Source organism: Ranitomeya variabilis, chromosome 5, assembly GCF_051348905.1.
Source record: "Ranitomeya variabilis isolate aRanVar5 chromosome 5, aRanVar5.hap1, whole genome shotgun sequence".
NCBI lineage: Eukaryota > Metazoa > Chordata > Amphibia > Anura > Dendrobatidae > Ranitomeya > Ranitomeya variabilis.
The window spans coordinates 543,769,596-543,782,023 of NC_135236.1; the positions used below are offsets into that span (position 1 = coordinate 543,769,596).

Sequence of the window (12,428 nt, forward strand, 5' to 3'; positions counted from 1 at the left end):
GACATCCAAGGCTGCAGGCCAGAACCACGTCACGAGGCTGCAGGCCAGAACCACGTCACGAGGCTGCAGGCCAGAACCACGTCACGAGGCTGCAGGCCAGAACCACGTCACGAGGCTGCAGGCCAGAACTACGTCACGAGGCTGCAGGCCAGAACCACGTCACGAGGCTGCAGGCCAGAACCACGTCACGAGGCTGCAGGCCAGAACTACGTCACGAGGCTGCAGGCCAGAACCACGTCACGAGTCTGCAGGCCAGAACTACGTCACGAGGGTGCAGGCCAGGACATCCAGAAACTGCAGGCCAGAACCAAGTCAGGAGGCTGCAGGCAAGGACCACGTCACAAGGCTACAGGCTAGAACCACGTCACGAGGCTGCAGGCCAGAACCACATCACGAGGCTGCAGGCTAGAACCATGCCACGAGGCTGCAGGCCAGGACCACGACTCGAGGCTGCAGGCCAGAACCATGTACCGAGGCTGCAAGCCAGAACCACGTCACGAGGCTGCAGGGAAGGACGTAACGAGGCTGCAGGCCAGAACCACGTCACAAGGCTGCAGGCCAGAACCACATCACAAGGCACCACGTCACCATCAGGCCAGATCATGTCGTGAGGCACCAGGCCCAGGCATCAGAAACTGAAGGGCAGGATATCTAAACTCCTTCAAGCTGATGTTAAAATCCCTTGAGCCAACTGAACCAATATCACAATCCCTACTAGGAGTTTTTCCAGACCACCCTAAAGGCATGTGCACATGTTACATTTTTGACGCATTTTTTTCTGTGCTGTTTGGTAACAAAATCTGAAGTTTAGTGCATTAATGCAGAGGTTGCACAGAAAGATGAGCCTAACTGTTGCATTCAGGACAGATTAGAGAATCTAATACTCGGCGTAAGACAATACGGTCCGTATTTTACGGCCGTAATACGGCCGAAATACGGTGAAATGTTCCCAAAATAGTGATCCGTAGGCAGGGTGTGTCAGCGTATTTTGCGCATGGCATCCTCCGTATGTAATCCGTATGGCATCCGTACTGCGAGATTTTTGCGCAGGCTTGCAAAACTGACATCTAATGGATTTATGTGCTCAAATGTTCGGGAAAACATATATACAGTATATATATATATATATATGTCATTGAGACACATATATATATATTCTGTATTTAGATTTCATTCAGCGCGATATCTGTGAACAGCCGGTAATTCAATTGCCGGCTTTTCATTTCTCCTGCACAAACCCGACAGGATATGAGACATGGTTTACATACAGTAAACCATCTCATATCCCCATTTTTTTGCATATTCCACACTACTAATGTTAGTAGTGTGTATGTGCAAAATTTCGGCGCTGTAGCTGCTGAAATAAAGGGTTAAATGGCGGAAAAAATTGGAGTGGGCTCCCGCACAATTTTCTCCGCCAGAGTGGTAAAGCCAGTGACTGACGGCAGATATTAATAGCCTAGAGAGGGTCCATGGTTATTGGCCCCCCTGGCTACAAACATCTGCCCCCAGCCACCCCAGAAAAGGCACATCTGGAAGATGCGCCTATTCGGGCACTTGGCCACTCTCTTCCCACTCCCTGTAGCGGTGGGCTATGGGGTAATGAAGGGTTAATGCCACCTTGCTATTGTAAGGTGACATTAAGCCAGATTAATAATGGAGAGGCGTCAATTATGACACCTATCCATTATTAATCCAATTGTAGGAAAGGGTTAAAAAACACACACACACATTATTATAAAGGATTTTAATGAAATAAACACAGCGGTTGTTGTAATAATTTATTGTTCTCGCAATCCATTTCCAGGCCCTCGCTTGGCAAAATAATTAACGCACAAGATACATACCTTCTGATGTCAGATCACATCCCACAAGGTAATCCATCTGAAGGGGTTAACTAATATTACAGGCACGAGCTGCGATAAACCACTCGCTGGCACCTGTAATCCCCGGGTGCTGAAAGGAAAGCTGGATCTGTACTTACATTCAGTCGCGGTGATGCGCCCCTGCTGGATGTTCTAATGAACTGCAGCCTGGGAACTTTTTCCCACGCTCCAGGTCATATGAGGACATCCACCAGGGGGCGCCTCACCGCGACTGAAGGAAATGTAGGTCAATGACCTACATTTCATTCATTCGCCGAGGATTACAGGCACGAGCACCGCTGCATTTAGCAGGGCTCCTGCCTGTAATATTAGTTAACCCCTTCAGATGGATTACATCGTGGGACGTGATCTGACATCAGAAGGTATGTATCTTGTGCGTTTATTATTTTGCCAAGCGAGGGTTTGCAAATGGATTGCGAGAACAATAAATTATTACAACAACCGCTGTGTTTATTTCATTAAAATCCTTTATAATAATGTGTGTGTGTGTTTTTTAACCCTTTCCTACAATTGGATTAATAATGGATAGGTGTCATAATTGACGCCTCTCCATTATTAATCTGGCTTAATGTCACCTTCCAATAGCAAGGTGGCATTAACCCTTCATTACCCCATATCCCACCGCTACAGGGAGTGGGAAGAGAGTGGCCAAGTGCCAGAATAGGCGCATCTTCCAGATGTGCCTTTTCTGGGGTGGCTGGGGGCAGATGTTTTTAGCCACGGGGGGGCCAATAACCATGGACCCTCTCCTGGCTATTAATATCTGCCCTCAGTCACTGGCTTTACCATTCTGGCGGAGAAAATTGCGCGGGAGCCCACGCCAATTTTTTCCGCCATTTAACCCTTTATTTTAGCAGCTACAGCGCTGAAATTTTGCACATACACACTACTAACATTAGTAGTGTGGAATATGCAAAAAAAATGGGGATATGAGATGGTTTACTGTATGTAAACCATGTCTCATATCCTGTCGGGTTTGTGAAGGAGAAGGAAAAAGCCAGCAATTGAATTATCGACTTTTCACTAACACCGCTGCGTATTTCTCGCAAGTCACACTGCAGGTCCGTGTGGAATCCATATTTTTCTCGCCCCCATAGACTTTCATTGGCGTATTATTAGCGCAATACGCTGACAAACGCAGCATGCTGCGATTTTGTACGGCCGTAGAAAGCCGTATAATACTGAACCGTAATATACGGCTAATAGGAGCAGCCCCATTGAGAATAATTGTGCCGTATGAAATGCGAGTTTTACGGACGTAGTTTCTGCGCTCTTACGTCCGTAAAACTTGCCAGTGTGACGCCGGCCTTAACATGATAACATTGCACAGTTGCTCTACTGCAGAGCTGGACATACTGCTGCATGCAGGCCACATCCGGGGGCCTTGGCTGTTCCAATCCAGCCCACAAACCGAGACAGTTGAAAGGCTGAAACAGTGGCCTACAGATTGCACCATGCCCTCGCACTCCATCCGCTGCCACCCGCAATATGGCAAAGTGGCCCTTGGAGCAGAACAGGCTGTGCACGCCTGATCTAGAGACTACAGAGCATGAATATCCCAGAGGACTACCAGTTTCTAACATACTGCCTGGCACCAGCACAGTCAGTCACTCAGATTACTTTTTTCCCTTTTCCTAGTGTTTGGGACAATTACATGAACCTCTTGTCCAGGTCTGCAGTGGTTGATATTTGTCAGTGGATGGGGCAATTGAGTGCATTACATAATACATAAGGGTTTACCTTATAAAGAGCCTACAAGTGCGTTACCTAATACATACACAGTACCATTCACATAAGATACATACCAATGACTTACTGTTAATAAATAAAGAGAACCCTAGTTCTGGGAAGAGTGGAAAAGTTTTCTGGCATCTTCCGAACCTTTGCATAATTAATAAATCCTCTAAGAAACAGGAGGAATCCTAGAAACAAAAAAGATTGTATGTATATTAGGTTACATTCTCTGCAACATAATGGACATGCCACTCACTGCAAACAGATCACTGATGAAGGCTCCAAAAGTATTAACCCCATGTGATCATATGTTGGGGAAACGTATCATGTAAATCACACGGCATGGGTGAGTATGAAGTTGCTATTGTTTTGGCCAAGCTGATAGCTGGGCTGTAAGTAATGTATTATAAGGGTGCATTCACAGCGCGTACATCAACTATATCCATAGCCTCCTGTCTATTAACCCAAGTGTCTTTTCTATCTACATTAGCCCAATGAATATCCGTATACCATTTTTTTTACAGCAGAATCTACCTTTTCTGTTTTTAACATTGGAGCCAATGAGTAATGTCTGCCACTATATAGCTAGACTGTCAGAGGTATCTGTTGAGAAATCCTTCTAATGTATAAATCTGATATACAATACAAATGCAATGAGAATGCACCCTTACTAGAGATATGGGGTCTGCTAGTTAAAAGGTCTTGTTTCATTTGTAGAAGCCTTATAGCCAAAACCATTTGCACATGGAGGCACCACCCATAGGGTGACCACAAACCACATCCCATCGCATTTGGTTTACAAATTGTGTGGCAATTGAGCATCATGGTGGGCAGTTTTGAAAGCTGCCAACAAGGTGTGGCGTCAGCAATCATCCTTTCACTTATTAAAGGCCAGGTTAAAAATGTGCAAATTATTGGTGCACTTATATGAATGCTCATATCAGGTATAAAAAAGTTTCAAATGCAGTATGCGCCTTTTATTTGACTAAGCACATTTCTCATCAAGGCCCTTTTTGATGTCATTGGTGCAAAATTAGTAATTAGTAAATGCGAGTTACGGTGTTCTCATATACAGGCTAAAATTCTACTTTCTGTAGAGTAAAACACTACAAGACTTGTACTTACCCAATACCAGGAACACCCACCAGAGCCAGTATTGCCCATCAAAATATCCAGGAAAGTAGGTGGAAAACTGTGAAGGAAAATAAAAAAAGAGCATGGGTACAACTTATTATTTTCACATGAAGAAATGCAGATCTTATAAATACTGTTTTATTTCTGTGCTTTGTTGCGTACAAATATGTGATTCTTCAGATATGCCTGATGAAGAGACTTGAGTAGTCTCGAAAGCTTGCAATTTGTTACCATCTTCTCAGTTAGCCATTAAAAAGGTATCAACCACATATTTTTCTATCGTCTATATAAGCAAATATGAAAATCTGAAGATTACGGTAACTTACACTACTTGCACAGTCTGTGGCAGAATGCACTTCTAGTTGTGCTATATACATCTTCGCCACTAGAGGTCAGGCTTAGCCATAACAAGTCCTTAGTACAAAGGAAAGCAGAATGCTCATAAGGAAATGGGAGGCAGTAAGAGAAATGGGGGGCGCAACATGTACCCAAATGTAGCCTCATACAGAGATCGCTGCACAAGCCGTGATGTATAGACTGGACATGGAGCATATCTGCATTTGCACACTATTGTATTTGTATATATGTATAGCGCTAATAGCCTGTGTATAGCATAACTGGGAAAACTGCGGCCTCGGACCACAGCCCTTTGGCTCTTGCTATCCGGTTCATGGTCCAGGACAGTCAGTCAATGGGCTGGAAAGAATGGCATACCACCCCAAAGTTGGGGTAGCCTGGTGCTGAAAGCCACTATGATCCTTTTGCCTTGTGTGACAATTTCAAGGGTATGTGCATCCCTAAAAAAATGGCAAGGTAGCATTTGTTTTTTTTTTTCTTGTCAGTTGCTTGGGAGGAATATACTGTGTGGGGATTATGGGGTCTGAATCTTAATGTGTATGGTGGACTGTTAATAAAGGTAAAAAGGCTAAACAACAGGAGCAGTATGATTTACTGTTTTCTGGGGGGGGTTAAAAAACTTTATAAAAAGCAGTAAATTCTTTGGTTTTGGTTAGCGGTTACTGATGAGGATACGTTACAATAAGGCCTATTGTAACATGTTTTAGCAGCAGCGGCTAGCCAACTTACATCATTCTCAATATGAAAGAGAACCTGTTAATAGTTTTTAGTGTATGATCCAATGCCACCATCTTTCTGTGAACCTGTGCTGCATCACACCAATGTATCCATCGTCCCATAACTCTCCCTGTATACCATCAAAAATACCTTTTACTTTCCCCAGAGCGGTATGTAAATGCTTTTGGTCCAGTCCGATGGGCATCATGTCCTCAGTGTCTGTGGCGCCTCTTTGCCCCAAAAAGCTGTCCTCCAGCTTTGATTGATGTCAATGAGGTGTCCAGTGTCATTCACACACCAGAAAGAGACCTCGAGCCTGCACATTAGCATAGTCAGCTAGCGCAGGCTAAGGTAATGCGCAGGTGCGAGATCTCTTTCGGACGCGTCACCCATATCAATCAAAGCCAGAGGATGTCTTTTAGGGTGTAATGCAGTACAGGCGCTCAGGAAGATGGTGGCAATGGTTCACACACTAAAAAAATGGAGTAAGGTAATTTGTCAGCAGGTTTTTGCTATGTAATCTGAAGACAGCATGAGGTATGAGTTAAAACACAGAATTCAGCGATGTAAAGAATAAGACGTCAGTTATAGGTAACACACAAATGGCGACTCTTCATACAAATAGTAGTATAAAGGAGAATTGAGAGTCAAAACTAGCCAATGTAAATTTACAATCAATTGAATTTTATTTCAAAGAATCAAATACATAAAAATACCATCAATTAATGAATAATAAATAACAACTAGCAACTACATATGATAATATATGACTGGGGAGTAGTATTTATTGCGATCTATTTGTGTCCCGTTATGTCCTGGAAAGCTTCTTTGATGTACTTAGGATGTAGTTGCTAGTTGTTATTTATTATTCATTAATTGATGGTATTTTTATGTATTTGATTCTTTGAAATAAAATTCAATTGATTGTAAATTTACATTGGCTAGTTTTGACTCTCAATTCTCCTTTATACTAGAATTCAGCGATGTGTCACTTATCAGGCTGTGTGCTGTTGTTTACTTACAATGAAGGTTTTATCATTCGGTGATTATCATTGCTGGGACTAGGTCTCACACGCCTGCTAGACCAACCACACCCCCTTCTTTGATAAGCAGCTCACTGTCAACAGACAACGTACATAAGAGAGCCTGGTGTGGGCTGGGCGGGCTTTCTCAGCTCTGGAAATCTCTAAGAATTCAGATTGTGTCACAACTGCTGCACCCAGTAAACTAAGTGATACATCGTTGGATTCAGGGTTTCTGTTTTCCTACATCAGGTTGCTCTCACATGAGGTAGCTAAAACCTGATGACAGTTTCCCTTTAAGTGATTAAATTAATACTTATATAAAATAATAATAATAAAAATATATTGATCATAATCTCATATTGGTTGGGCCCTGCATAAAAGTCACCATTTCTCATGTGGCTGCTCGTACAAAATAATTGCTCACCCCTGTCCTAAAGAAAACCATTAGCATCACTAATATTAATAATCGGATGACATATGCACTTATTGGCTTTGTAACCTGCTACACAAAGTGGTGTACATCATGCAGTATTACAGTACAGAAGTTATGTAGGAGCACTGCCCAGACTAACACCTGTTATAGTTCAGCACTATGTTTCAGCATTCTCACATGTAAGGGGCTATGGAATGAATGGTGCTATAATAATAATAATAATAATTAACAGGAATGGTGACTGCTTTAGTACTTAGAACAATGCTGCACGTGATGACAGATGCAGCTAATTAAGTGAATGATTAAAATACCAATCCGATGATGACTCAGGGTCTAATCATTTTACCTCATTTGCATAGATTTACTAAATGCTTGGACTACGCCTTTGTGCTGTGATTGGCTGAAAGTTTAGTTTGCCGCCAACGTAGTTATGTGATTAATATCCTGTGGATGTGTCACCAGGATTCTCCATACTAAACTCCAGGTGACTGAAGAGCTGAATATTCTCTATGTAGCGTATGCGATACATGTGAATGTCTCCAGATAACATTTCTTTGGGTTTGGACATCCTTTCAATAACACTTACTCGCACAATTAGGATCCATTTAATCAAGGAGAGGCCAAATCCAGAAATGGCTCCGTATCTTCCAGCTGCTGAAGTAGTCAGACAGAATGAGAGGAAGAATCCGATCCAGTTGAACAGGAATGCCACTAGGAAAGGAAAACATACACTTGATGCATTAGATATTAGGATAAGGTACCCCATTACCTTGCTCATTTACCTTATCAAACATGGCAAGTGTCACCTTCTTGGAAGAGACATAGAAAAATAATAGAAAAAAAACTGAAGTTATACTATAAAAAAAACGTACCCATGGGTTGGGTCTGATATCCTGCTATTGTAGCTGAGTCCCATTTACTTACAATACCTGGTGCAGTTTCTGGAAAAAAAAAAATCAACTTTTTTTTATTGATCCTAGAAACCCCTAAAAAATAAAAAAATATGATCGCCTTGTACGTGGGCCGTATTCACTTGATTTTTCTTCTAATCATCCTAGACATACCCTTAAAGAGGAACTTATGGGAATACAAGTATGTAAAACAAACATTACAATTCCAGAGCCTCTTTCACTAGAATTCGGTTTTGTACTGTTTCTTTGTTATTCCTCCTGAATATTTCTGACTTTATTACCATTACTGGCAGCAATGATTGGACAGGGTCCTAAGTGTACAGGGACTTACCTCCATCTAGTAAAACCCAGACAATTTATTACTAAATTTGTAGGAGAAATTACAGAGGAACAGAACAATGCAGAACTGTTATACTGATGGAAACAGTCATTTGCTAAAATAGAGAGGCAACAGGTCCTCTTTATGGACAAGTCGGAAGATAAAATGTATACCGTATTTTTCGGACTATAAGACGCACCGGACCATAAGGCGCACCCCAAATTTGGGGTGAAAATTGCAGAAAAAAAGATCACGCACAGCATCCCGCGGCCATTTTCCTGAAGCCCCGGGAAGCAGAGCACTCCATCTGCGCATGCGCGGTCTCCGGAAGATGGCCGCCACCACCGCTAACAACAGGATTCACCCGGCTCTGCTGCTTACCGGGCTGCTGCATCACCTCACCGGGGAAAGGGACCCCGCTCACTGCGCCTCCTCATCCCCGCACGTCTGCCGCAACACCTCTGCCGCCACACCTCTGCCACCGCACCTCTGCCGCCACGGTGAGCCTGCATTGCGACTATTAGACGCACCCCCCATTTTCCCCCCTTTTTTGGGGGGGAAAAAGTGCATCTTGTAGTCCGAAAAATACGGTATTTATTACTTTTTATAAATTTTTCTAAGCATTTAGACAAGTAGACAGACTATCTATCATGATCGCAACAGGTCCAGTGGATGGGACCCCTGCTGATTTTACCTGAGATAGGTGACGTCAGCTGATGACTTTCCCCAAACTGCCGCTGCAGGTTGGTATTAAATACTCCTTTAACACACAAACTTCTTTAAACCCTCCCCACTTCAGCCACTTTTGATATTTTTTGCACTTTTGTTTTTTCCTCCCCTTCTGACAAGAGCCATAACTTTTTATTTTTCCACCGTTATAGCCAGGCTGTTTTTTTGGGAACAAGCTGTATGTACTTTTGAATGCCACTATTCATTTTACCATGTTCTGCACTGAAAAGTGAGAAAAATTCCAAGTGGGGTGAAAAGGTAAAAAGTATGCACCTTTGCCAATTTGGGGCTGTTTTGCTTTTACAAAGTTAAAATGTATGGGAAATAAAAATGACCAGATCTGTAACTTTTAGTTTTCAGTTGATAGAGCTGTGTGAGAGCTTATTTTTGCATGATGAACTGACGTTTTTTTATACCATTTTGTCTTACCCACTACGAGTCCGATTAATCAAAACTTTCATGCCAGAATTCTGGCCTAAAAGCTTTGCAAAGTTGCAAAATTAAAGCGCAACTCAAAGTTGAGATACAATCTTGCAATTTTTGGCATTTTCACTCCAGTTTCTCTTAGCTCTGCCAAAGTGGGCAAATTTGAGTGGGATGGGGGCATGTCTGGGGTGGGACACCATAGCTTGTCTAAGGGTACCGTCTCACAGTGGCACTTTGGTCGCTACGACGGCACGATCCGTGACGTTCCAGCGATATACATACGATCTCGCTGTGTCTGACACGCTACTGCGATCAGGGACCCCGCTGAGAATCGTACGTCGTAGCAGATCGTTTGAAACTTTCTTTCGTCGCTGGATCTCCCGCTGTCATCGCTGGATCGGTGTGTGACACCGATCCAGCAATGTGTTCGCTCGTAACCAGGGTAAATATCGGGTTACTAAGCACAGGGCCGCGCTTAGTAACCCGATGTTTACCCTGGTTACCATTGTAAATGTAAAAAAAAAAAACACTACATACTTACATTCCGGTGTCTGCCACGTCCCTCACCGTCAGCTTCCCGCACTGACTGTGAGTGCCGGCCGTAAAGTAAAAGCAGAGCACAGCGGTGACGTCACCGCTGTGCTGTGCTTTACAGCCGGCACTCACAGTCAGTGCGGGAAGCTGACGGCGAGGGACGTGGCAGACACCGGAATGTAAGTATGCAGTGTTTTTTTTTTTTTTACATTTACAATGGTAACCTTGGTAAACATCGGGTTACTAAGCGCGGCCCTGCGCTTAGTAACCCGATGTTTACCCTGGTTACCCGGGGACTTCGGCATCGTTGCCACAAATCTCACTCCAGTAACATTTTTGGCATGGAATTCTTCAATCGGGAGCATCCAACTCCAGCACACCTGCTCATCAAGGCCTTGTATTGATGAATCGGGCCCAATGTTTTGGTTGCTTTTATTTTCGTTTAGGTGGAGGTGCGATTTTTATTTCTAGAGGGGATAAATGAGGGCTATTCAAATTTTTGCTATTTTTATATATTTTTTTCTCATTTTTATTTATTTATTTTTTGAACCAGCACTCACCTGATAGCTTGTTCTATGCACTGCAATATGGCAATAGTGCAGTCTAACGCAAAATCAGTCTAGTTAGTTGGTCTTCAAAAGGAGTACCAACATGTCAGTGAAGGTGCACTTCAGAAACCCATCGGCACCCTAAAATCACATGGTTGGAGGGAGGTGTACTGGACGCCCCGGCACCATCACGTGCCTAAATACCTCCGTCAAAGACTGACAGCAGCATTTAAGAAATTAAATAGCAGTGAGAGGAACACAGGCAACATTTGCAATGTGCGAGTCACTTCCATATATCTGCACCCAACATATAATAATAATCTTTATTTATATAGCACCAACATATTTTGCAGCGCTTTACAGTTTAGCAGTTTTAAACACAACAGTCATAAGTAATAACGATAGCAATGCAATAATTAAAGCAAAATAAGACGACCCTGCTCGTGAGAGCTTACAATCTACAATGAGGTGGGGAGATACAAAGTACAGGTGTGTATTTACAATGATGTATTTACAATGAAGGTCCAGCCATCTTCAGGGGGTGCGGGATAGGTGGAAATAGTGAATGGGCTACACACACAACATAAAATGACTTTGATTAGGGAACGTGATAGGCTGCTCTGAACAAATGTGTTTTGAGGGAGCGCCTAAAACTGTGCATGTTGTGGATGGTCCTAATTTCTTGGGGTGGAGCATTCCAGAACATTGGCACAGCACGGGAGAAGTCTTGGAGTCGGGAGTGGGAGGTACAGATAAGTACAGAGGTTAGTCGAAAGTCATTTGCAGAGTGTAGCGGTCGGTTAGGCCGATAGACAGAAATGAGGGAAGAGATGTAATGTCTGCATTGGGTTAAAGCAAAGGCAGCTGCAAAGAAAGGGTATATGACATCTTAGTCAATATACTTACTGAAAAATGTGAGCATAAAAATTCCATCGTTTCCTATCCTGAGCTGGTCTGCATCATCAAAATCATCCCTCGCCACAAAATCATCATCCTGTACACAAAAAGTCACATATTAGAACAAAGTGATAATCCAAGGAAGAAATCTTGACTGTCAGGATAACAAAAAACATTAAAACAATGGGAGAGATTTATCATAAAAATGATTGACTTTACAAGAATGAAATTGGCCCAACTGCTACAGCACTGGAAATATTGTAGGTGTAAATATAGTGTGCAACTTCCTAGGAGTGTTAGAGGTTTTTCGTCCAAGGAGCCAGCTTCCGTACAAAAAGCTCTCTCGATACAGAAAGCTATGTTTTACAGCATAAGAAATGAGCTAGGCATGGGGAAAGGAGTCTAGGTTTTGGCTCGAGTCCACTGGATGGCTACGCCCGGCTTCTCCCACTCAGCTTGGCTTACTTTAGAGGTCTCTCTTACACACAAATAATGGAACAGCTGTCAATCTAACCAAGCGAAGATAGACCCACCCAGCAGGCACTTACCACTGTGCCCGGACTACTCTAACCATGCCCGACTAGTTTCTCCATCTGCGCTTTCTCTGAATCGGCACAGCATTTTAGAGAAAAACAAACTGTAGGAATCTCTGTATTTTATCCTGGCAGTATGAAATGACCGACGTGTTCACTTTAAGAATATTTAGACATCAGTATGTTTTTAATATTCATCTAGCGCATGTTTGGCTTCTCTAAGCCACTCCCTTTAAAGGGAACAA

General features: G+C 43.0%; 1 protein-coding gene across 2 annotated transcripts in view; it reads right to left on the minus strand.

The window, feature by feature from the left end:
- Window positions 1-12,428, minus strand: part of NDFIP1 (Nedd4 family interacting protein 1) — a 53,997-nt gene that overhangs the window by 11,802 nt on the left and 29,767 nt on the right. The window contains exons 4-7 of one of the 2 annotated variants that reach the window (XM_077265848.1): window positions 11,660-11,747; window positions 7,873-7,997; window positions 4,746-4,812; window positions 3,692-3,808 (exon numbers count right to left, since the gene is read on the minus strand). In XM_077265848.1, the coding sequence (XP_077121963.1) occupies window positions 3,705-3,808; window positions 4,746-4,812; window positions 7,873-7,997; window positions 11,660-11,747 (384 nt within the window). In that variant the 3' untranslated portion in view covers window positions 3,692-3,704. The remainder of the gene's footprint in view (window positions 1-3,691; window positions 3,809-4,745; window positions 4,813-7,872; window positions 7,998-11,659; window positions 11,748-12,428) is intronic. The other variant, XM_077265849.1, reaches the window with a different exon arrangement.